Source organism: Loxodonta africana, chromosome 10 (assembly GCF_030014295.1).
Source record: "Loxodonta africana isolate mLoxAfr1 chromosome 10, mLoxAfr1.hap2, whole genome shotgun sequence".
NCBI classification, from domain to species: Eukaryota; Metazoa; Chordata; class Mammalia; order Proboscidea; family Elephantidae; genus Loxodonta; species Loxodonta africana.
The window spans coordinates 79,112,428-79,138,426 of NC_087351.1; the positions used below are offsets into that span (position 1 = coordinate 79,112,428).

Sequence of the window (25,999 nt, forward strand, 5' to 3'; positions counted from 1 at the left end):
GGGATGCTGGTGAGGAGTGAGCTTCTTGGATCAGGTGGACACTTGAGACTATGTTGGCATCTCCTGCCTGGAGGGGAGATGAGAGGGTAGAGGAGGAGGTTAGAAGCTGGCGAAATGGACACAAAAAGAGAGTGGAGGGAGAGAACAGGCTGTCTCATTAGGGGGAGAGTAATTGGGAGTGTGTAGGAAAGTGCATATGGGTTTTTTTGTGAGAGACTGACTTGATTTGTAAACTTTCACTTAAAGCACAATAAAAATTATGAAAAAAAAGCTAGTTGGTGTAGCTGTATTGATATCACAGAAAATTAAGGTAAGGATTACCATATTCTTAAGCAAATAACATGCACCTTCTGCATTTGTTTGGCAGCCGTGCCCTCTCACCCCCTTCAGCGCATCCTCACAAGTGCCACTATGCTAATCCTCTTCCACACTTTGCTGTAAAAAAATTAGCACAGCATGCTTGCGAAAATTCCGGGGGCGAGGGGTGGGGGGCCAGGCCGGCAAGCAAATGCAGAAGGTGTGCTTTATTTGCATAAAAATACGGTATTAGGTATAAAGAGGAGAGACATTTCTTAATCATAAAAGGATGAGTTCATCAGAAAAATATAACAATTTGAAACATGTTGCATCTAATAATATAACCAAAAAAAAAAAAAAAACCAAACCCGTTGCTATTGAGTCAATTCGGACTCATAGTAACCCTATAGAACAGAGTGGAACTGCTCCGTAGGGTTTCCAAGGAGCAGCTGGTGAATTTGAACTACCAACCTTTTGGTTAGCAGCCAGGCTTTTCAACCACTGCACCACCAGGGCTCCTCTAATAATATAGTCTTGAAAAATAAATAATCCAGCCTTGGGAATTTAGGAGAGTCTGAGATGAGACAATGACTGAGATAAGAATGGGCGTGGAGAAAGAAGCCTAGGAAGAAATAGTATTCCAGGCAAAAGGAAGAACATTTTCAAAGATCAGGAGGCAAAAGAGCTTAAGAAACTGAAAGAAATATAGTCTTGCTGGAATGCGGAGAGAGAGTCTAAGAGAGGAGTAGGGCTGAGTGGGAAGAGGGTTGAGTGGTAAGAGCAATGATTGGTAAAAGGGGGCTTGAAAATACAAGAATGTTAAATATAATATAAAAAAGATGAGACTTTTTCCTGGGAACCAGGAAGTAATTCAAGTATTATATAATAAATGATCAGATTTGTTTTCAGAATATCTCTGTTAATGCTGTGTAAGAATGAATTGGAGGAGGGCAAGACTACTGGCCAAAACCCATTGCCATCCAGTCAATTCCAGCTCATAGCAGCCCTTTAGGACAGAATAGAATGTCCCCAAAGGGTTTCCAAGGCCGTAGCAGACTGCCACATCTTTCTCCCCTGGAGCAACTAGTGGGTTCGAAGAGCTGACCTTTCAGTTAGGAGCCAAGCACTTTAACAACTGCACCACCAGGGCTCCTAGACTGCTGGTAGGGAGATCTATATCAGTAATTAAAGTGAGAAGTGATGTTGGCTGAGGCTGTGGAGATAGAAGGAAACATACAGAAAATAAAACGTCTATAGCTTATAAAATATTCAAATTTGGGATAGATTACTATACTTACCCTTGGATTAGTGAATCAGGATTTCAGTAATAGACCTAGAGGTAATAAAAAAAAAAAATTACGACCTATAATTTTTTTTTTCTTTATTCCTACAAAACCAACTGCAAGGCAGCTTGCCTTTCATTTACAGAGATCAGGATTTGTCAGATCATTATCGGTTGATTGTAACCATAGGTTGATTGTGTTTTTGTGGGCAGAATATAAAGTTGGAGCAATTAAACTCTCTTGACTTTCTGTTTTAGAGCTCCCTCCCTAAATAAAAGCTGTTTTTCATTTTAGTTGACATATTTAGATTTGGTAGCCTGTGGAAAATATCAAGGCTCTTCTCAAGGAATGTATATTGCTTCAAGTCCATTAAGCAAAATAGTGTAGCATATATACATATGGCTTCCCTGCCCAGGTACAACTTCTTAAGGCATATTTGTTACCATCCTTTCTCAGACATAAAATTCTGTCTTAAGAGAGAGACATAACCCATCAGATAATATTATATGTTAATGTATTGATTCTCTAACTCTCCCTACTAGAATGTACTCACTATGTGGGTGGGGACATTGTCTCTTTTGTTCAGGGCCATATCCCCCAGCACCTACCATCGCACTCAACATATGGCAGATGCTCGATAAACATTTATTGAATAATAAATGAAGAAATATTTGTCTTAAGCAAATCAACTTCACTGAAATAAGAAAAATATTTATTTTCATTTCAGTCTTGTACATTTGTTTTATTTTCATTTAAAGTTTTTAATTTAAAGTTTTTAAAGTCTGATATTAAAATGTTTGAAAATAAAGTGACTATTTTTCATATTTGCAGGACTATCTCAAGCAGGTGCTGGACATTGATCTTCATGCTCAGATCCATTTTGGCAGGGTTTTTATGAAGCCAGGGTATGGAAATAATCTTGTTATCTCATATATGGGATTTGTTTGGCTCACTTTGACTAACAGAGATTTGAATGATTTATTTTTACATTTTCTATTATAGATTATTCTAATAACAAGAAATATTATAGTATTAGAATTCTTTGTACAACTCCTATCTGAAATGGGAATTCATCTTCCTTATGAATCACTAGGTCTGATATAAATAAAGAAAGCAACTTTCCAAACCTTTCCTCCCTTTTAATTCCTGTTCCAATTTCTTTCTTTCTCTTTTTCTCTTTCTCCTCATTTGCTTCTCTCTTTAGGCATTTTAGAATGAAAATTAGGGAGTACAATGAGCCCTCCACATACCCATCCCCAACTTCATTAATTATCAACATTTTTATACTTGTTTTATTAATCTCCACCCCCTGCCTTTTTTGTAGGGGAAGAGAGACCTGGGTTGTTTTAAAGCAAATTCCAGACCACATTATTTTGGTACACATCTCAAATAATGATAATAACATGAACAACAATGATGGCTTTATCTTAGGTAATCACAATGGTATTATCTCACTTAAAAAATAAAATACCTTAATAACATCCAATACCCTGGTCATATTCAAATTTACCCCCAAATATCAAGAAAAAGGATGTGTCTTTGTAATTGTTTTGTTTGAATCAGGATTCAAGTAAAGTCATCTTATTGTATTTGATTGTTAAGTCTTTATTAAACAAGAATAATTACTCCTCCCCCCTCCTTTGTTTTTTCGTACCATTAACTTATTGAAGAAACTGGGTCACTTGTCTTAAAGAATACATTTGGCTGATGGCTTCCTTGTGGTGGTGTTTAACTTGTTCCACTATCTCCATTATATTCTACAGACTGGAAGTTAGATCTAAAGACTTGATTAGATTCAGATTCTGTTTTTGCAAAAATATGTCATAAGGGATGTTTCACATTGCTTTTTAACACCCCTCAGAAGGAGAGAAAAATGACCATATGCAAAGATCTTGTATGTGTCCTAAAAACTAATGACCCCCTAAGGAAGAACCGATGGACTTTCTGCAATCAGTTGTAAATTCTCAAAGAATACCAAACACTGGAGTTGGTGAAACATGTGTGGCCATGTCTTTAAGCAATAGTCTGCCTCATTAGGTCCCTGTTACTCAGTGAAGCTTTGATGCCCTGTTCAGTGTCCTCAGTGTAAGGGTGAGCATCCCAGCATACCTACATGCTGCCAGAGACAACAGTAATGATATTTTAGTCCAGAATTATACTCTGATGGGCACTCATGTGAACCCTAAAAGAGAGTAGAGTGAGGATTTCCCAATTGTTGTAAGAGAGCTATGGCAATCATCAACAAATTACAGAAGGCTTTTTTTTTTTTTTAATTAGCTTTTATTGAGCTTCAAGTGAACGTTTACAAATCAAGTCAGACTGTCACATATAAGTTTATATACACCTTACTCCGTTCTGCCACTTGCTCTCCCCCTAATGAGTCAGCCCTTCCAGTCTCTGCTTTCGTGACAATTTTGCCAGCTTCCAACTCTCTCTATCCTCCCATCCCCCCTCCAGACAGGAGATGCCAACACAGTCTCAAGTGTCCATCAAGCCAGCTTTCTTAGTATCGCTGATTTATTGGGTACCTGAGCCCTGGTGGCGCAGTGGTAAGAGATTGGCTGCTAACCAAAAAGGCCAGCAGTTCAAATCCACCAGCCACTGCTTGGAAACCCAGTGGGGCAGTTCTACTCCGTCCTGTTAGGTCATTATAACTCGGAATCAACTCAACGGCAACAGTTTGGATTTTTGTTTGTTTGTTTACTGTCAGTTCAAGAACAGGGATCAGATTTTACCTCCATGATTTACCCTTCTAAGTTCAGAGGTAAGATGATCCCTAAAGCTTTCTCCACATTTGATTTAATTTAGAATTCTTGACACTATGTTTCTGTACTTACCTGTCGGATGTGCCCCAGTTTGGCTGCCACTGGATTTACATCATATTAAGAATAATATTTTCTCAGGAGCAAATATTATTATGCTGTGGGGGTACACAGGCTGTTTTTTTAATCCTCTCCCTGTGGACAGTACTAATTTGGTTAGAATACAGTAGACATTCCAAAAGCATCAATGTGCTTCTCACTAACCTCGAAAATTGAACTGATTGCTCTCTTTGCAGTGGGAAGGAAGCTAGCATTTCTTAATCTCACCTCTAGAGAATTATTTGTGTACTATTTATGATTTAAAATAATCTCAGCATTTATGATGTTGATATTCTTTCTTCAGTCTATTATTTACAACTTGTTTCAACCTCAGGAGTTCATCAGTTTCTAATGTTTATTCTTCTTCCTTAAAGTCATAACAACTCTGTGACTTCCGTCATTGCTCAAATGCTATTACAGTGTGGTCTCAAGGAGGAGAATGAACAATAGGTGATAAGTTCCAAGGAAATGGCTTTCCAGAGTTTAAACAAATGCCTCACAGTCTAGCAACAGGACACTCATGATAGCAGTGCTTAAGTACAAAATGTTTTGTTGTAATGGAATCTTTTAAAATGAGTACCTTTAGAGATATTATATTACCTGTCTGCAGGATGCAAAAGACGCCCAGCCTTGTGATTTAAGTTGGCTTAAATGCAATAGAAGGAGGAAGGTGTTACGCATTCCCTCTTCACTCCTGTTATCTGTGTTAGTTTGCTATAAGAAAGTGGCTTAGAAGTTTAAATGGGCCTCATTTAATTGTCAGAATTTTATACTTATCTAAAAGTAAGAAGAATTTAAAAGTAATTATTACTTAATAGTAGGACAAAAAGAAATATAAAAAGCTCAAGTACAATTTAGCTTTGCTCTTCCCACATACAATGCATTCAGAATGCTTTTTTTTTTTTTTTTCGTTTTATAGAAGAGATACTAGAAAAAGCATTTGGAATATTATCAACCAAATCTACCAATCACTGTTTTTATGGGTCATCCACAAAGAATATAGCTGTTATCAAGAATGTGTCTTGGAAATTATTTTCATCATGGTAACAATCATTGACAGATAACTGATCCATAAACCTATGTGACAATCTCACTTTTCTAAAACACAGCAAAGAATCAAGAAGTAAGCATAAAAGGCCTCAGAGAAGCCAAAATAGATGTCACAAAATCCATGTACCAACACTTCACAGCACACCTCTGAAAGTCTTATCCAAATATGAGCCATAGAGTCAGAAAGATCTTGGTTCAGATCTTTGTTCCCTCACTTAGTAGCTGAGTGATTTTGGCCAAATTGCTTAGTCTCTCTGAATATCAATTTCCTCATCCATAAAATGTGGTACAAATTGTCACCTCATGGGATTGTTGTGGGAATTAAATAATAGATGTAGTGCATAGATGTTAGGTTAAAAATAGTATTTTCTCATATTACTATTATCACTATAACAATAGTGCTATTACTACTGCTATCTAGTTCCTAAGCCTTAATGTCAGCTTTACGGGTGGAGGTGATAGCAGTCTAGCATTGAAAGAAAAAAAAAAAATTTAGCATTGAAAGAAGCAACAGAAAAAACTAGGAAAAAAGAAAAAATAACAGAAACAAGAATTATAGAAACACAGCAACGTGGGGTGGTTATAGTTTATAGGTGAAAACAATCCATACCATGTGCCCTAATACCACTCTATTATAACAGAGTAGAATGGGTTCACAATGATGGCAGTGAATCATCAAAAAATGTTAATGTCACCATATTGTTTTTAAAAAGTAATGTGGGAGTAATCCATTTTTGAAAAATCAAACCTGCAAAAGTAGAAAAAATATAAACAATTCAGATGCTTAAAGGGATAATTTTTCAGCTTTATGGAAATTACAGTATTCCCTAAAGATTCTGCATTGTTCAATCATTATTAATATAATGAAAAGTTTCCCTGACGTGCTACAGAAATGGTACTCAATAGAAAAAAATCTATTCTCAACTGCCCCCACCAAGTCACTCATCTCTCCCCACACCCTGATAAGGGCTCTGTCAGAATCTTGAGAAAATATAATTTGAGAATATTTTTAAACTACTATCATTTTAATTTTGTTCTGGTCATGGTATTTTATTTATTTTAACATCTCTAGAAGCTCCTTTCATAAGAGTAAAGGATACTTTTATGTTTATCACTGAGTATGGTTTTACAATGTTAAGAAATACTCATCTTGTCCTAGATAGTAGATAATGTTACTTTTGGTGATGGGAAAGAAAAAAAAAATACTCATCTTGAACAGTAGGCAGTTATCTGGTAGACATGTATGATCAGGCAGTCTTCTGATAATAAGGATGGTTGTTATTCCAGCAACAATAGTGTAGATATTATTAACTATAGGTACGGGCAAATTTCAGGATTTGAGATGTACCTCTGTGACACAGACAAGAATAAAAGAAAAAGTAAGCCACAGAAAACCAGAAAGTTTGATTACTTGAAAACAGAAGATGCTAAAAACAAATTTATTTAAATGTTCTTAAAACACTTCAGGGTATAAAGATTTAAAAGAGAGTCAACAGAAAAGTGTTTTTATATGATAAATGATCTGTGTGGGTAGTCACTCAGCAAGAACTCTGGAGTACTTAATTTATTCCTCAGATTACTTAGCAATCACTTACAAATAACCTCTTTTTTCTCTAGTCTGCCAACAACATTTGCAACTTTGGATATTGATGGTGTAAGAAAAATAATCTTTGCACTACCAGGTAAGAGTCATTGAAGTAGCTTCTTCTGCTTTTTCTAGAAAAATGACCAAAATTTCTTTGGACTTGCCACATGACCTGTCCCATATCAGAGCACTTGATTTGGAATCTGAAAGACCTGGACTCCAGTCCCAGCTTTACGACTTGCTAACTTTTTGACTTTGGACACATCACTTATCCTTTCTGAGCCCATTTCTTCACCCGTAAACTGGGAATAATATCTTCTATAGGGTTAATGTGAAAGTCAAATGAGATAGTATTTTTCAAAGTACTTCCCAAACCCAAAGATGATTATCAAGTGTTAGCTGTTACTAGATCTTTTCCTGAATTGATCAGTTAGCAGCTCAGTCACCTCCTAAAACTGTAACTATTGTACCCAAGAGACTAAAGGGCTTTGAGTCACCCATGCAAATACTATAGCAAAAACAACAAAGCTGCCCTTGGTCCTTACCAGATTTGGGCTGGGGGAATGGGGAGCAGGGAGGAAGGAGATACAAGTACCTGTGCTTCTCAGCCAAATCAGACTCAGTACCAGTCTCTATGGCCATCCCCCACCCCCTCCCCTGTGAACAGCTTCTCGAAAGTTCAGAGGGTAAAAAAAGCAAAGGGGTTCAGTTTATATGGATTTTTTAATTCAACTTTTTATTTCTACTTTTCTGAGGGCCATGCATTTAAAGCCACTACTAATCTTGATAGGTTTTAAAGCAGTTTAAATATTTGTGTATCTACTTGCTATTTTTTTTTTAAACTTAACCTTTTAAAATTGCAATCTGATCTGTAGCAGTGTCCTATTCCTTATTTGGGGGCACAGATTCCTTCAGAAAATAATCTATTTACTCCTTTCAGATTTGAATTCTGGTTGCATTGGGATATTTATTTGCTTTTATATTAAAGAACAAACCTGAAAATAGAGATTTAAAAAAAAAAAGGCAGAAGAAGATTTTAAAACATTTTTAACCCTTATCTATCAGCATAAAAGAGATGGGATTTTTATCATATAGAAAATTGTAAGAGAGAGAACATGTAAAGTAGTCTCAAAATTTACCTACAACATAGAGCTTCCTTAGGAAGGTACTCTGAAAACTATTATATTAAGAAGTGTGCTGCTCTGTTTACAATAGCAAAAAGATGGAAGCAACCAAGGTGCTCATCAACAGATGAATGGATAAATAAATTATCGTATAGTCACACAATGGAATACTATGCGTTGATACAGAACAGCAATGAATCTGTGAAACATTTCATAACACGGAGGAACCTGGAAGGTGTTATGCTGAGTGAAATTAGTCAGTTGCAAAAGGACAAATATTGTATGAGACCACTATTATAAGAATTCAAGAAATAGTCTAAACAGAGAAGAGAAAACAGGGAGAGAGGGAGGGAGAGGGGGATTCACTAATTAGATAGTAGACGAGAGCTAATTTAGATGAAAGGATGGGCAACATATAATACAGGAGAGGTCAGCACAACTGAACTGTACCAAAAGCTAAGAAGTTTCCTGAATAAACCAAACGCTTCGAAGGCCAGAGTAGCAGGGGCAGGGGGTTTGGGAACCGTGGTTTCAGGGGACATCTAGGTCAATTGGCATAATAAAAGCTATTAAAACATTCTGCATCCTATTTTGGAGAGTGGTGTCTAGGGTGTTAAACACTAGCAAGCAGCCATCTAAGATGCAACAATTGGTCTCAAACCACCTGGAGCAAAGGAGAATGAAGAACACCAAAGACACAAGGTAAGTATGAGCTCAAGAGTCAGAATGGGCCACATAAATCAAAGACTACATCAGCCTGAGACCAGAAGAACTAGATGGTGCCCAGCTACAACCGATGACTGCCATGACAGGGAACACAACAGAGAATCCCTGAAGGAGCAGGAGGGCAGTGGGATGCAGACCCCAAATTCTAGTAAAAAGACCGGACTTAATGGTCTGACTGAGACTAGAGGGATCCTGGAGGTCATGGTCCCCAGATCTTCTGTTAGCCCAAGACAGGAACCATTCTTGAAGCCAGCTCTTCAGACAGGGATCGGACTGGACTATACACAGAAAATGATACTGGTGAGGAGTGGGCTTCTTGGATCAAGCAGACACATGAGACTGTCTGGGCAGCTCCTGTCTGGAGGGGAGATGTGAAGGCCAAGGGGGACAGAAGCTGGCTGAATGGACACGGAAACACAGGGTGGAGAGAAAGAATGTGCTGTCTCATAAGGGGGAGAGCAACTAGGAGTATAAAGCAAGGTGTATGTAAGGTTTTGTATGAGAGACTGACTTGATTTGTAAACTTTCACTTAAAGCACAATAAAAATTTTTTTAAAAAGTATGCTCCTCTTCCTGGCTTTCTTTTGCCCAGAAGACACTATTTATTTTATCTACAGAAGATATGACTTAGCCTACATGCCATCAGTTGATACTATAACAAAGGACTTTATAGTAGGAGCCTATTTTGTCCATTAAGTTGGTTGACATGTTGACCTGCCAAAGAAGTTAAAATTAAATAACGCATTTTCAAATTAGTACTTTTAATTCAGAATTTTCTCTGCTCAGCCTTAACGAACCAAAAGAGGGCAGCAACAACTGACATGTTCAGATTGTAGAAACAGCAAAATAATTTGAGTTTACAAGGATTTTCTAATTCAAAATTCAATCTCTGCTTTCTTTCCTCAAGGATCTACATTTAAAGCCATTACTAATTTTGGTGAGATTTAAAGCAGTTTGAAAGTTTTGTGTATCTACTTACTATTTTTTTAGCAGTTAAAATTACCGTAGCAATACATGCTCAGTTAAAAAAAAATTAAGAAATTCAGGTAAGTATAAAGAAATGTTGTTCATAATCCCCTCTACCCAGAAATAATCACTATTTGCAACTTTCTGGTGTCTATCCTTCCAGCCTTTTTTCTCAGATAACTAGCTTTTCACAGTGTAATTTTATAAAGTAATAATGTTACAGGATTTAACTTTTTAAATTATAGTAATACATGCTCAGTATAAAAAGATTCAGAAGATACAGATAAGTTTGAAGAAATGTTATCCATAATCCCCGCACCCAGAAATGTCTTTAAAATTTAAAAATAAAAACAAATGATCTAAGATATGAAGGACTCAAAAATTATTAACAAGTTCTCTTATAAAAAGAATTTAGGAATCCAAATATCTTCTCCAAGAACAAATCTGGGTGTGTCCTAGTTAGGGAGAATTGAAAGGTATGGTTATAGCCAACCATAGACTAAGCATTGCCTGTCACTTCAGTGATGCAGTTGCAACACTTAGCTGTTTGGGACTTAGCCAAAAGGACCTAAAAATCTAATAGCCCATTTCCCACCCCCAGTAGATACAGACATACTCATGTACAACTATATGAAAGTATTAATAAAATTAGAACCAGAAAGGACCTTAAGGAACACGTAGCCTAAATCTCTCGTTTTGGGATGAGTAAAGTAGACTCAGAAAGGTTTGGAAGTTCCCAAGTTCACAGTTTGGTCAGTTAACAAACAAGAAACCAAATCTTTTATTCCCAGCCTGGTATTGTTTCTGCAGCCCACCCTCCTTCCTTTGAACTGCCTGATATATCAGGTTTGCTCTTGGAGGAAGTATTTTTGGAACCCTCAAATTCTTTCTGTAACTTGGGAAGAATTTGGTGTTCATCTTCAGGTCCTTCACATCTTGAACCATTTAAAATTTTATTTTAAATTTTTTGGTTTATTTTTAAATTTTATATAAAATTTCATTTTAAAATTCCAAAGTTTTAATAAAATTATTAATTAAAAACAAATTATGTAAGATGTGAAGGACTTGAAGATAAATACCAAATTCTTTCAAAGTTATCAAAAGAATTTGAAGAATCCAAATTATCCAAACAAATTTACCTAAATAAATCCAAAATTTATTTTTAAATTTTAAGGATATTTCTGGGTGGGGGATTATGGATAACATTCCTTTATACTTTACTTTCTAATTTTTTTTTTGTACTGAGCATGTATTACTATGGTAATTTTAAAAGTTTAAAATATAGCATACAGATGCACAAGGCCTTTGAACTGCTTTAAAATTTAAAATTTATCAAAGTTAGTAATGGCTTTAAAGGCATGGTCATAAGGAAAGCAGAAATAAAATTGTTATTTCTGTTGTAATAGTGTTAAACGGCTTCGGGACATCTTTGCATTTCCCTAGTGGACCCAAATGTTTACATCCTCTGTGACATTTGATTGACTGTAGCTATATTCTGGCATCTTTTGAATTCAAAGTGCTTCAGAAAAGGAGACTAGTAATTAGTTGCGTCCGTCGCTGTCTGTGAAGGAATAGACATAATTATTTGGCAAGTTTTTATTTCTGTACTATAAATAACTTCTTGGTTGACTTTCAGGGAATCCTGTGTCAGCCGTGGTCACCTGCAATCTCTTTGTTGTGCCTGCACTGAGAAAGATGCAGGGAATCTTGGATCCTCGGCCGACCATCATCAAAGCCAGGGTAATGTTTTGTAATGACTAGAAACCAAAGTTGAAGCCTGAAATAATTAAGGATGTGATTTCCTAACTGCCCAAAACAAACATCTAGAATTTTGTATCAATTTTGAGGAAAAATGTGGTTATATTCTTACCTTAATGATAGAAAATGGGGCGGGGAGGAGGTCCCTTTTATTCCCCTTTTACATTATTTCACAACTTCTAAAACAAATTATTTTTTCCACCTAGAAATCCATATGGGAGTCTAGAGAGCAAAGCTTGAGAATTTGAGTGGATACTTAAGGGAAAGTGGTCCTTAGCATGGTGGCTGGCACCACCCTAACACTAAACCTGTATGGAAGAAGGGACAAGAATTTTCTTTCCCCAGTGTAAACACACACAGGGCAGTAATTAACCTGTTCACTTATTCTGTGGCCTCACTGATAAATTTTAAACAATTCAAAAAACAAAAAAACCATCAAAGGGTCTAGAAAGAGATTCTGCTGATTGACAACTAAGGTCAAGGAGTTACACCTATGGTAAAAGTCACTGGGAAATTGAGTCCTCTTCTCCACTAACTTCAATTTGATTTATTGAACTAATTAGGTTACATACTTTCTGTATTACTAATGAACAGCTTTCTTGGCAGTATGAACTACAATATCAAACCATTATTCTTCATGAGTTCTGGAATAAATTCAGATATGGCAGAATGCTATGATTAATCGACAAGAAGAACATAAGACACAGAAGAGGAAATATTAATAAAATATTTCTCTAAGAACCCATAAACCCATTGCCATCAAGTCAAAGAACAGATATGTAAATATATTAAGAAAATCTTAACATCAACCTGAATACTGAGATTTTGTGGACTAGTACATGATGAAACTTCTTCTTTTCTTGAAATTTCAGTAAAAATTCAACTTAGTATTTCTGAAAACAAAGTGACACAGTGATGGTGTTATTTGAAATTAAATCAAAAAAAGAAAAAAAAGCCATCAATAAACAAAAAGTATTCTGATCAAATTGGAAGGTCAGAGCCATAAAGCTTAGATTTAGACATTTAAACCAGTAATACTCATTATTTTCATATTTGCTAAATTTAAGAAACAAAAATCCCCATTTCTATGAAGGAGAAAGAGGTCTTCTCTTTGACTTTGCACACCTCTCATTTTAATATCCACCATCTCTTGAGACTGACATAGTGGCAGCCATCCATTCTGACAAGGATGACTAGATGGTATTCTTTAATCAAACTGATGCTTAATGCACTGTTCATGTAAGCTCAGGGAATTGAGAACTGGCTCAAAAATCAGCCAAACTCATCTCCCCCACAGAGCAGTGTCACTGGGGCTACCAGAATGGCTTATTAATATGCTTGGCTGTTTGCCTCTTTTTTTTTTTTTTTTTTTGTAACATCCCAAATCACTCTCATATCTTCACTGATACATAACTGCAACATTAGAACATAACCCTATTCACTTCCTTGAACCATATGTTAACTTCTGACCATAAAAGATGTAGCTTAAAGACATCAGTTCTTGCTCTTGTCCATTAGCAGTTCAGCCAAAGTGGTTGCCATGGTCACTGCTCTGCCCACTCTTGCTGCTTTGAGGCAGGGAGTTGGAGTGTTAAGTGCCACTGATGGTAGTCACACTGCTGGACTTCAATGTAGCCATCCTGTGAGGAGGGCAATGTTCTATTATTTTAAAGAATCAGCACAGAAAATGCCATCCTTTTATATCAAAGCTTTCTGAAGATCATCGGTTTAGGATAAATACATTAGCCATTCCCTTGGTCAGTTATGGTTGGAGTTGAAATATTTCTGATTTTCAACACACAGGCAGAAACACAAATCTATCAAGTAGAATTGTAGACCCAATGTTTCCACAAAAGGACAGCTTTAATATTTGTTTCCATAATATTCCATCAGAGCCTCCTGTACTGTCGTTCTCAGCTTTTTTCTCTCCAAACAAACCTGAGATAACCTCCATTAGTATTAACAGCTTGCCACAGACAATGATTGGAAAAATATCTCTCTGGTAGTCAACAACAGACTAATGAAAACAGTGCCGCATAACTTTTATAGCACTTACCAAAAACTTAACTGTAATAAAGCTTCTTTAACCACCCTTTGGGAGCTCTTATTAGACCCCAAAAGAGTCCAGGCCTCCATTACCACCAGGACGTCTGGCATTTCATTCTGGGCTTCCCTCCAAAATATGATTTGTTTCTTGTAGTCCTCTGTTTTTTCACAAATTCTCTTCCTCATACTGTGCTGCACTTAGTCCCAGCAGTTCCCCTGAGTCCTTGGGAGCTGTCACCTTCTCCTTATCACTGCCTTTAAGCCTTTCAGAGGCCATTCCCCCACAGACATTCAGGTCTTGGCAATTGTCTAATACTCTTCCTCTCTACCTCACCTCCCAGCATCAGTTGCTTTACCTCCATAACTCTGAATACCCTTATTTCTACTTCAGCAGCCTACCCCCACATCCTTTTCAATACCTTGAACTGCTCAATCTCAAAATTAAAAAAAAAATTAACTCAGATATACAATTTAGGAATAATGGCAAGTTATCTGTCAGTAGATATAAGATAAACACCCAGACCTTACCCTTTTCCCTCAGTCCCTAGACCTCTTCTGGCTTCACCACTTTCCTCATCCAACCTAAATCCTATGGTATATCAATTCAACTTTTTGCCAAAACCCTCAACTCTTTTGCCTCTTCTGCCTTTCACTGCAACCCACTCTGAGAATCCACAAACTTGGATCAATCTTCCTTTTTTTTTTTATCTTTTAATTCCAGGCCACCACTAAGCATAAGTAAAGGAATGTCTTAGTTATCTAAAACAGATAACTGCTGCTATAACAGAAATACCACAAGTGGATTTTAACACACAAAAATTTATTTTGTCACAGTTTCAAAAACCAAACCCATTGCCATGGAGTCAATTCTGACTCATAGTGACCCCCAGGACAGAGTAGAACTGCCCTACAGTTTCCAAGGAGCGGCTGGTGGATTAGAACTTCCGACCTTTTGGTTAGCCAGCCCAGTGCTTAACCACTGTGCCAGCAGGGCTCCTCTCACAGTTCAGGAGGCTAGAAATTCAAATTCAGAGTACCGGCTCTGGGGGAGGCTTTCAGTCTCTTTCAGCCATGAAGGAAGGCCCTTATCTTTTCAGCTTGTTTCCTGGTTCCTTGTAGATTTCCATGTGACTTGGCATTGATCTTCCCCCATCTCTGTCTGCTCTCTTTTATATTTCAAAAAAGATTGACTCAAGACACAAGCTATACTAATCCCACCTCATTAACATAACAGAGAACCCATTCCCAAATGGGATTATAACCACAGGTTTAGAGGTTAGGATTTACAACACATATTTGGGGGTGGCGGGGGCACAATTCAATCCATAACAAGGCATATACAGCTATTTAAGTTATCACTTATAATTTGTAAATCTCCAATTCCAGCAGGGCCCAAAATTCCCCTTGGCAATTCTTTATTTATTTACTTAATCCCCATCCCTACTGCATTCTTCCAAATCTTCACCACTCTCCTCAAGCTCCCTCTCCTATCGATGTCCCCTGAGTTGTGAAGCCAAATAAGCCTGAGTTTACATGATAGTTCCAACATTTATGAATATTATAACCTTTGGCATATTTAATAGTTTTCTGCCCTCTAATCTTGGCTCCTCTAATTGCTTTTCTGTCTAGTCATGTCATAATCTTTAATTAAAATCCTTCATTGCTTCCCATGCCCCCAGGGTTAAATGCAAACTCCTCAAGAGAGCATAAGAAAATGTTCTGTTGCATATATATCTACCACTATTTATATAAAGAGAGAAAATACAAGAGGTTCACCATTCCAAAGCCTGTTTTCCTCTCTAGTTTCATCTGCTTCCCATCCTGTACTCTGACCGTATCAAAACCAAAAAAAAACCATGCTGTCAAGTTGATTTTGACTCACAGCAACCCTATAAGACAGAGTGGAACTGCCCCATAGGGTTTCCAAGGAGCGGCTGGTAGATTTGAACTGGCGACCTTTTTGGTTAGTAGCCAAGCTCTTAACCACTGTGGCACCAGGGTTCCAAGGTGTTTGCTACTTTCAGCATGGGCATGAAGTCCCCTGCCTATGCTGTGCTTCTGCCCCTTCCTGGAAAGTCTCTTCCCCTCACTTGTGACATGTCCTTTCTCTGCCTGGAAAATCCTGTAAGACTCAGGCAGCACGTTCCCTGTGAAGCCTTTATCAAGATCCCTAAGAAGGGTGCCCTCCTATACCACATGAATAGTTCTGTGGTAACATTATTACTTTGTCTTTGTAATTAATTGTTTGCTCTGTTTGAGAATTCTTTGAGGTCACTTCACGGCAAGATGGGCGTGACAAAGAGGAAGGACAGAATATTCTCCTTTTTTCCCCTCATTTTTCTCCTTTAGACATTTACATGTAGACCATATATACCAAATGATACAGTTTTCTCTCTTGAGTGACTACTGTGTGCCAGGCAGATATTCAAAGGAAAAAGTCGTAGCCCACTGTGACTGCCCAAATTTGAATGAATAGAAAAAGTCATCAGAAATGAAACAGTCATTTGCATTGCTTTTTCACCAAAAAATGTATCTATGTTTACCTATGATTCATACTGAAACTCGTAGTAATTATGTACTTCCTTAAGCTAGTGATGTAAATTGCGAGAACTGTAATGTCTGTACAAGCAGTTGGTTAATAAAGTATAAAGTATTCTACATTTCAGTCAAACACCATAAAAAATCTAATCAGTTTAATCTCTTATTGCAAAAGGAATAGCAGTTTGTGAAGAGACTGTGAAAAAAAAATTATTCACTTCAGTTTGATGCAGCTGATCTGGTTTCTTAAATTTACATGAATATCTTCCTTTAACACAAAATAAGTTTCTTTTAAATTGGCTGAAAAATAATCATTTAAAATCTTTGGAATCATAAACTTTGAAGGCACTTTAACCATTATGTATTACAACCCTATTTTTAGATGAGTAGGCATTGGAAAGCAAAATAACTTGCCAATACAGTACAACCAGTTAGCAGGGAAGCTGGGAAGAAACCTTGCTTAAACACTGTTAGCAGATAGCACAGCTATTGGAACAGCTCTTATAATTTCATACTGAAAAACACCACACACAGAGAAAGAGGGAGAGAGATTTTTACCCTGAGAGAAGCACAAAGCAATTTAGGAATAATGCTAAGTTACACCATCAGTAAGGAGCCCTGGTTGCCCAGTGGTTAAACGCTCAGCTGCTAATCAAAAGGTTGGCAGTTAGAACCCACCAGCCACTCCGCAGGAAAAAGATGTGGTAGTCTGCTTCCATAAAGATTACAGCTTTGGAAACCCTATGGAGAAGTTCTACTCTGTCCTATAGGGTCACTGTGAATCAGAATCAGCTCGATGGCAACGAGTATGGTTTTTGGTTTACCTCGTCAGTAAATGTGAAATAGAGCATAAACATAACCAATATCAAGCAAAAGAATTGGACGTGATTTAATCAAGGGAAAGCACCCTAGAACTGAGTTTCATTCTGGATTCCAGAGGAAGAACTTGGATTGTCAGAGTGAGTATTTGCAATGTTTAAAGACATAGTAGCCAGAATAGATTAGAGATTGACTTGAGTCAAAATTTGCAGGATATTCAAGTTTTAATTGTCTTACTATTTGATCTAAGCAATATCTCTTTTAGTTAAATAAAGGATTTCTAAACCATTTTAAGATATAATAATTTAAATGATTATTGTACTGATAGAAAATATTGATTCTCTTTTACTGGAACAAGTCTTATTTTTCCCAACATTGAACTGACCCTTGAACTAGTCCACTAATCAAGAATTATATACTGTGTAAAATATGTTGAAGGAATACTTCTTAGGTACCTGCTACCAACACATTTTTACTGTAACTTATCAGATTTCAGGATGAATTTAATGACATACACACACACAGAGCAAAAAAAAAAAAAAAAACCCACCAGCTTCAAGATCAGTTTGTCATTTTATGATATCATGTGTGTGAACTGAAATTGTTATTTTGAAGTCAAGGATTACTTTGTTCTTTGCAATTATATAGGAAAGAGTCATCAGAGGAACTCTTTTAATGATGTGGCTAAACCAAAATTTTATAACCTTTGGTAAAGACTGCTTTTATTTGCCATAATGAAATTATGTATTGTGACATTAGGGACCATTCTAGAGAAAAAGAAAGTTACTATTCCTTTTATGTTGAAGACAGATGTGTAAATAAATAGCTGAACAGTACCTAACACATGTTAGGTCCTCAGCAAATATTACTGCCCAGATGGGTAGGTGGATGAATGGATGGATGGATGGACAGGTGGACAATGAGCTTGTTTATTTGATTCTTATGTCTTTAAACTTATAAATAATATATTTATAAAAAAACATATCAATGTGTATGATAAAATATATTTATAAAAAGTATAAATTCTTTATTTATAAACTTATAAATAAATAAAAGAGGTAGACCCCCCTCTATTTTCAGTGTTAATATACCCCCTTTGATTTCTCAATTTGTAGTACAGAGGTTTCTGTCCTCACAACCCATATAAGTAGACTTCAAAAATAAACCCTACCCTTTTCATCTGCTCTTTTCCTCACCATGGATATCAGCTTCTTGGCTTTCTTTTTTCCTCCAACCCGAGCAACCCAGCCCCTTGACTTCTTCTGTTAAGAACATAGGTGGCAGTGGTGGACCAGAGCAGAGTGCCAAGGATATTTCCCCTGTCCACTATTTAATTTGCATAACCTCCACCACCCTGTGTTTTTGAGAGATGATCAGGTAATCAGATTTGTTTTCTTTTTCTCCTTATTCTGTAGTTATCATGTGACGTGAAACTGGATCCTCGCCCAGAATACCATCGGTGTATACTGACTTGGCATCACCAAGAACCACTGCCTTGGGCACAGAGTACAGGTTAGTCATTCACAACTGCACGTACCCTATGCACCCATCCTGTTAAAACACAAATTTATATATAATCTCCTTCCTTATGTATATCTGGTTTTTTAATTATTATACACATTCCTTTTGAAAAGGCTTGATGAGTTAAATTATTCCTAAACAGTACAGCATAACAGGACAAAAATTTTTTAAAAATTAAATGAAGGTTCAGTTATTCATTGAACCATATTTTCTAGATGGGCACTTGAACATACAAATGTAAAAATTATAGAAGATAGTTCTACATCTTCTGTAAGATATATAGAAGATTGTTCAAACCAGTGAGTTCTGAGTATAACTTTGGTTGTAGGGAAAAGAAGGTACTATGGCTATGCCAGAACACGCCCTGAAATGTGAGATAAAAGCCCAGTTATAAATATAATGTAGTTCTCTGTATCCTCTGCTATACTCTAAATATTGGTAAATTTTAAGGGCAGAGAAATCAATATCAATAATAACATGATAGATGTAATTAATGTAAAAAAAGTTAAAATGGTAAATGTTTTATAATATATATGCTTGCCACAATAAAAAATAGTAAATTTAAATTCTTTAAAACTAATTTAGATAGCTATTGCCTCTTTTCAACTTTTATTCCCAACTTCTGTAGTCATATATTACCTACCTTTTGATGCTCCACAGGAAAATTGTATCACTTTTTAGCAAAGATCCTATCAAGTGCAAACATTAACTAACATAGATGACGAAGCACATGGGCTTTGTCATCGGAGGGACCTGTATTTAAATTGGCTACTAACTAGTTACAAGGATCATAGACAAGTTGCCTAAATTCTTTTGAGTCTTGTAAAAATCAAATAAGATAATTAGGTAAAATGCCTTCTATCATGTCTGGCACTTAGTAAATACTAAATAAATTGGAATTGCTGCTATTATCATCATCATTATTTTAAAAGGTCTTAAAGTCTTTTCAGACCCACAGCATTTCTGCCTGAATGGAGAAACTGGTAGCATCTTGCATAATGTTACAAAATCCTGCTTTTATTCTTTTAAGCAATAATTTTTAATGCTTATTTTTAAAGTGTTAGTGAGAAGGTGGTAGGATACAGCAGCATGGCCCCCTGAAAAAGGTACGGGAAGTCCGATCATCTCTCCTCCTCTCAAAGACCTACACCTCTGCTGTCTGTTCTCATCTTGAAAAGAACTACAAGGGCTCCAACTGTACAGACTGAGGCTTGTGCTGCTGTAACGAGAGTATTTCTCTCCAGGTAATCAGATGAGCAGCCGTCTGATGAGCATGCGCAGTGCCAACGGGCTGTTGATGCTACCTCCAAAGACAGAGCAGTACGTGGAGCTCCACAAGGGCGAGGTGGTGGACGTCATGGTCATTGGACGGCTATGATGGCCACCAGCAGGAGAAGGCTTTGATGCATGTCCACATATCATTGACTGTATCCTGTAATATGCAACGGCACAGCTAGTTTTTCTGATTTGGATAAAAATTGATCTGTATAGTCAACATCTTGAACTATATTTCAAATGAATTTAAATACCTTTTAAAGAAAAAAACACCTAAAAATAACCCTTACCAGACAACTCTATTCTGATTATATCAAAGCAAATTTTTTCTTTCTTGCAAATTGCTTTGTGTGTTCAATGCTAGGTCTGATAGCGATAGCTTTTAGTAGACAGCGGTAGGTGCCTGCAGAACTTGTGTTTTTCTCATCTTTAAAATACAACTACTTATGCTCTTAAATCAAGGCTGTCTGCTTGTTTATACTAGCGTAGGCAACACTTGGATTTCCCTTCTTAGTATGCTTCATAACCGCTTTACAGAGAGCCTTTGCTTGTTCTTTATCATGTCTTTCGTGTTTATGTGCACAGTGCCAAAAGAAGAGTGACTGGGTAGAGGCCGGCCCCACCTCCAGGAGAACTTTCCCCTGCAGAGCATTCAGGGAGGTTTCTCAGCCCAGTAGCCTCATGGCACAGTACTCTTGGGCAGTAACTGGAAAACTTTTATTTGAACAAACAAACTGGGGGTAAAAATGCTTCCTTAAGTGCTGACAGCCTTTTTAACCAATACATTTAAAATTGTACAGAACAAAAACTAAAATCAAAGACTGATCTTGTACAGATATTAGTGTTACCAGCATTCATGTGGAAATTAAGAGCAAAGAAAAAAATAATGTTAAACAACTCTGTACCATAACATTTTCTGTAATGATACTGAAACTTAATGAATAAAAAAAAAAAATCCTTGATCATTATTTAAAAATTTATTGTGTTGGCCTTGTTATTGAAAAAGGGAAGACTGTCATGGCATTCTGATGGAGTTCTGTCTGGATAAAAGGAATAGTTAAGATTATCTAGCAAGGTTAAGTAGCATAAAGGCGATTCAAAATATTAAGAAATACGGCTATTTTTCTGTCAACATTTGGAGAAAATAGCATCGGGATCCAGAAAACACAGATTAGAAACTAGGAGAGAACCTGCTATTGATCTGCTTTTTCCAGGTTATACTCAAAGAATCATAAGCAAATTTGGAGGAAAGATACTTAATGATGAAAAAAAAAAAAAAAACTTACAGGCCATAAAAGTAAATTTCAAAAATCTACAGCTCCTTAGAATAGAGGGAGAAAATAGGTAATGAACCCTAAAAATTGCAGATAAGTACCTGGAAAAATTTTTTATCACATTAGGAAGGAAAGGAGAAATGGGAAAGTACAGGATAGAGTTCACAAAAAAAAATATTGACTGGATACAACCTTATCGTTCAATGTAAAAGTGGTATTTGATATGTAAGGATGAATAGAAAAGAATATCAAGGAAGGTCTTGCCAAGAGAAGAGGACAGGGCCATGGGGAACCTATAATTTGGGGTACTAGAGGAAAAAGGCATGAATGGAGTGAAGGAAAGAGCAGTTTATGGAAGAGAGGAAAGAGAGTAATGCAGTGTCTCAAAAACCAAGGAGGAAAGAGTTTCAAGACGGAAAAATAATCAACTGTCAAATGCAAAGGAAATGGCAAGAAGGATGAAGACTCAAAAAGACTTATTGATTAGGCAATCATTTGTGAACTGCAAGAGTGGACTGAGGGCAAAAGTCAGGTAGCAGAATAGAAGCTGTGAATATGAATTTTTTCAAACTTTTCCATAGAAAAGAAAGATAGACACAGGATGATAACTTGAACCCGTAACAAGATGGAGGGAAAATTTTTGTTTGCATCTTTTGAGACACAAGAAATAACAGTAGTGGGAATACTAAAAATGAAAGAGTAAGATCCCAGATGGAGCAAGAGGAAGAAGAAAGATAGGTTGGATTTAAGGAGCACAGTGGCCCAAGTAGCCTGGGGGAAAAAGGGGACATTTTTCCTCTTATTTGGGAAAAAAAAAAAAAGATATGAATACATTTGAGGTAGATAACAAGCAAAATTTTAAAAGTTGAGGTCCAGTGAAATGATTCTACTTGACACAGTACAAGTCAATGTCATCTAATCTATTTGCATTTATTTGACCAAAATTATTTAAGAATTAAGCATATATGACTTACTGTAATTCTTCTTTGTCTCAGTAGTTGGTACTTAAATAAAAGACTATGGAAGACGTTTTCAGATTCTTATTTATCATTGTGTGGAAGTTAAGCAGTTCCTTTTTAATCTGCTTTTATGGTTCTATATTTTGGTTGTCTCAAACCATGTAACACAATGAAAAAAAGAAAACATTAATTTTACCAAGTAAATGTTATTAAGTGATGTTTTATGCTCCAGCAAGTGAATATTTTGGATGGCTTTAATTTTTTTTTTTTAATTATTTGCTAAGCAACAAAACTTTGTGGATCTAACCCACACCAACTCTTGATCTGCATGAAAACCTACCAAGGTAAGTCATTATCATTACCAATTTTAGAAAGTGGGGATTTACTAAGTACAAAATTCCAGGCAAATAAACTGTCCATCTTATTATTCCAGTGATGAAGGATATAGGTTGAATAATGCATTGCATCCTAACTTGATGATAAAAAGTATTGTCCTTGTCTTTCTGCAACAAAGAGTTACACTATTATAGAGTTCATCAGTACTCTGAGCACATAATAACTTGGGCTGGAACCAAAGGTTAAAGAATTGCTCAATTTTGGCTATTTTGTCAGGACATTTTCTCCTGTAGATTTTTGTAGTAATTCAATCATTTACTTAACAAGCATTTGCTAGGCTCCTACAGTATGCCAGGCTCCATGCTGGGCACTGAGAATACAGGGATGAATGGACAAAGCCCCTGATATTCAAGTGGAGGAGACAGATGATGAGAAGGCAAAGAAACAAAAAAATACAGATTATGAAAAGTCTGTGAAGAAGATTCGAAGCTCTGTTAGATAGCAGCTGAGTGGAGGCTTAATTTAGATTTGGTGATTATGTCAGCATCCAGCCTTTAAAAAAAGCAGAAATCACACTAAGAATTTCAATACCAAAACCCAAAACTGTTGCCGTCGAGTCGATTTCAACTCATAGCAACCTTATAGAACAGAGTAGAACTGCCCTATAGGGTTTCCAAGGAGCGGCTGGTAAATTCTAACTGCTGACCTTTTGGTTAGCAGTCTAGCTGTTAACCACTGTGCCACCAAGTCTCCAATATTTCAATAAAGGGGCTTTAATATAGGAATCCACCAGCCTGTCAGTTTGTCATACTGTAGTGGCTTGCGTGTTACTACAGTGCTGGAAGCTACACCACCAGTATTTCAAATACTAGCAGGGTCACTCATCCTGAAGCAGTGGAGCTTCCAGACCAAGACAGACTAGGAAGGAAGGCCTAGTGATCTACTCCCAAAAATCAGCCAGTGAAACCCACGTGGATCACAGAATATTGTACGACACTCTGAGTCACTTACTTTGGACACGTCACTCAGGGACCAGTCGTTGGAGCAGGATATCATGGTTGGTAAAGTAAAGGGCCTGCAAAAGCAAGGAAAACCCTCAATGAGATGGACTGGCACAATGGCTGCCACAATGGACTTAAACATACTAATGGTCGTGAACATGGCACAGGACCAGGCAACATTTCATTCTGTTATATATGGGGTTGCCATGAGTCAGAGCTGACTGGACAGTAACTAACAAAAACGACAATATAGCAATAAGTTAAATTGGTGTTGGAGGCCTGGAAAAGCAAAAGGAAACACTGAGATGTCAGAGATAATAACCACAGGAAGCAACCACCACTCTAGGGCTGGGGGTGGGAATGGTGGCAAAAAAAGAAAGAGATGAGGTTAATTAGAATATAGAGGCTCAGAGCCCTTTGGAGCTGGGACTGAACCATTTAAGGAGGGAAGACTGTGCAGCTGCTGATTTGAAAGTGCCAAAAAAAGAAAAAAATGGAGGCTAGAACGAGCTGCTGTTGCCAGGGTGACCCTGACAGAAACAACAGGCAAACAAGATCGAACACAATTTTCTTCCCTCCTCCTGGTTTCCAGGCTCCCTCTAGTCTAATATAGAGGAACTCAGCTGGCAAAAGAGAAAAACAGTTTGCAGAGTTCCAGCCACAGCATCACAATGAAGAGTGTACAGTGATGGATTTGGAGCTGAGAGACAATCATTTGTCAGCTGGCCCAGCAATCTAGGAATGACTCTAAACAGATGACATTCTAGCTGAGATCTGAAGAGTGAAAGTATGCCCCACATGCTAAGAGATGGGAGAAGAGAATTTCAGACGGAGAAAAGGGCTTGAGGAGAATGACATCAGAAAGGAGACAGAAGTGTGATTAGGGGGGAAATGGTTTGAGATACAGTTGGAGTGAACTGGAGCCAAGATGGAGCCAGATCAAGCTCACAAATATATAGGTTCTTGGGTATAATACTAAATACACACACAGTTATGATATATGTCACCTATTCTAAGAGCATGGGGAAGCCACTGAAGATTTAAGAAGAAAAACTTTACTAAATACCTATTGAATACAAGGCACCATGCTAGGTAAGGGTTCCTGCAAACAAGGAACTCATTCTCTCTGCCTCCTACACCTGTTCCTCTGCTTATATTTTATGTCCTGGTTAACGGCACTACCATTCATCCAGTTTCCCAAACCAGAAACCTTTGAGTCATCCTACTTTTCCCTCCACACCTCCAGTTAGTCACTAAATTCTGTCAGATTTACTGACTAATAGTTTCTAAATTAAATCCTTCCTTTCATTCCCATTGGCACTGGCTTGGTGTCTGTGCCTCAGGAACTGTCCTCCCCAGAGCCATCCTTCACACCACCACCAGAGTGATCAGTGCAGAATTAACTCTCCCCACGATAAAGCTCATCATTAGAAAACCTCTACAGCAGATGAGGCCCAAGACACAAGTTATGGCATTCAAAGCCCTCCACAACCTAGTGCCTCCCTCCTCCAACTTCATTTTTTCTCCCCTCCAACTATGTAACAGGGAACCATTTTCAATTACCCCCTCAAACCATGTCATCTCATGCCTCAGTGCCTTTGCTCATGCTGGCTAATCTTCCAAAATTTAGCTTGGGCATTGACTCCTCCAGGCAGCCTTTGATAAATCCCATGTTGGACTAAGTATCCCTCATGTCCCAGAGCCCCGTGCATCCCTCTCTCTTTTATCAATGCATCTCCTTAAAATCATCAGCTTATATGACCCCTCCCCCACTGGACAGTAAATTCCTGGAGGGAACAGATTGTTCATTTTGCAGCCTCAGCATGGCATGGTGCCCAGTAAGTAGTGGGTACTTATTACTGAACTCAGCAACAGAACTGGCCTCACATAGCATTCACCAGGAAGCCAGAGACACAACTTGGCAGGAAACTTTCATATCCCAAGCTTAGAACACACAGCTGAGAGAACCCATATAGGCAGAAACCAGTAGGGCCCATCTCATAAGGGGCAAGGACAGAGGGCAAATTGGTCACAGACCTCACTTTGACAAAGAGCCTCAAATTCAGACTCACGGTGTCATCTCCAAATGAGATTATACACATGGTTTTATATTCTGTGCATGTTGAAAAGCATTAATATTTTAAAGGCAAAAATTTTAAATATGCCATGATTTTTATAACCCTCTTTTTGTGTTTCTTCCCTTTTTAATATACCATGAGCCTCAAAAACTGGAAGTGAGGTGATACAAAAGAATTATGGCAAGTTACCTCAGAATTAATAGCATCGATGCTGAAGAGATGAGATCAGATTTGTGCAAAAATGTTTCCTGGACCTGAGACAGGAAGATCAGGAACATGGCAAGGAGTGATCATGCGATAAATGTGTGGAATGAAGAAATGGATTAGAAGCCTCATTGACAGTACTTATGACTAAAGAAGAAATTGTCCTTCCGAAAGAGGGCGCCTGGCTTAGACCACGGGAACGACAGGTTCTGAGGCAAAGATAGCAGGGGAAGCCCTCCGGGCCTGCACAGGAAGAGGCTACCTTTGCCTGCAGACTGAGTCAGTGGTTTCTGGAGAG

At 37.4% G+C, this 25,999-nt stretch overlaps 1 protein-coding gene across 6 annotated transcripts in view; it reads left to right on the plus strand.

Annotated features, from left to right (window-relative positions):
* GPHN (gephyrin) overlaps positions 1-25,583 on the plus strand; it is a 570,865-nt gene extending 545,282 nt beyond the window's left edge. The window contains exons 20-24 of one of the 6 annotated variants that reach the window (XM_064292607.1): positions 2,412-2,485; positions 7,109-7,173; positions 11,529-11,632; positions 18,469-18,565; positions 19,819-25,578. In XM_064292607.1, the coding sequence (XP_064148677.1) occupies positions 2,412-2,485; positions 7,109-7,173; positions 11,529-11,632; positions 18,469-18,565; positions 19,819-19,952 (474 nt within the window). In that variant the 3' untranslated portion in view covers positions 19,953-25,578. Of the gene's footprint in view, positions 1-2,411; positions 2,486-7,108; positions 7,174-11,528; positions 11,633-18,468; positions 18,566-19,818 lie in introns of all 6 variants that reach the window. The other 5 variants (XM_064292612.1, XM_064292608.1, XM_064292609.1 and 2 more) reach the window with 5 other exon arrangements.
* The last annotated feature ends 416 nt before the right edge of the window (positions 25,584-25,999 follow it).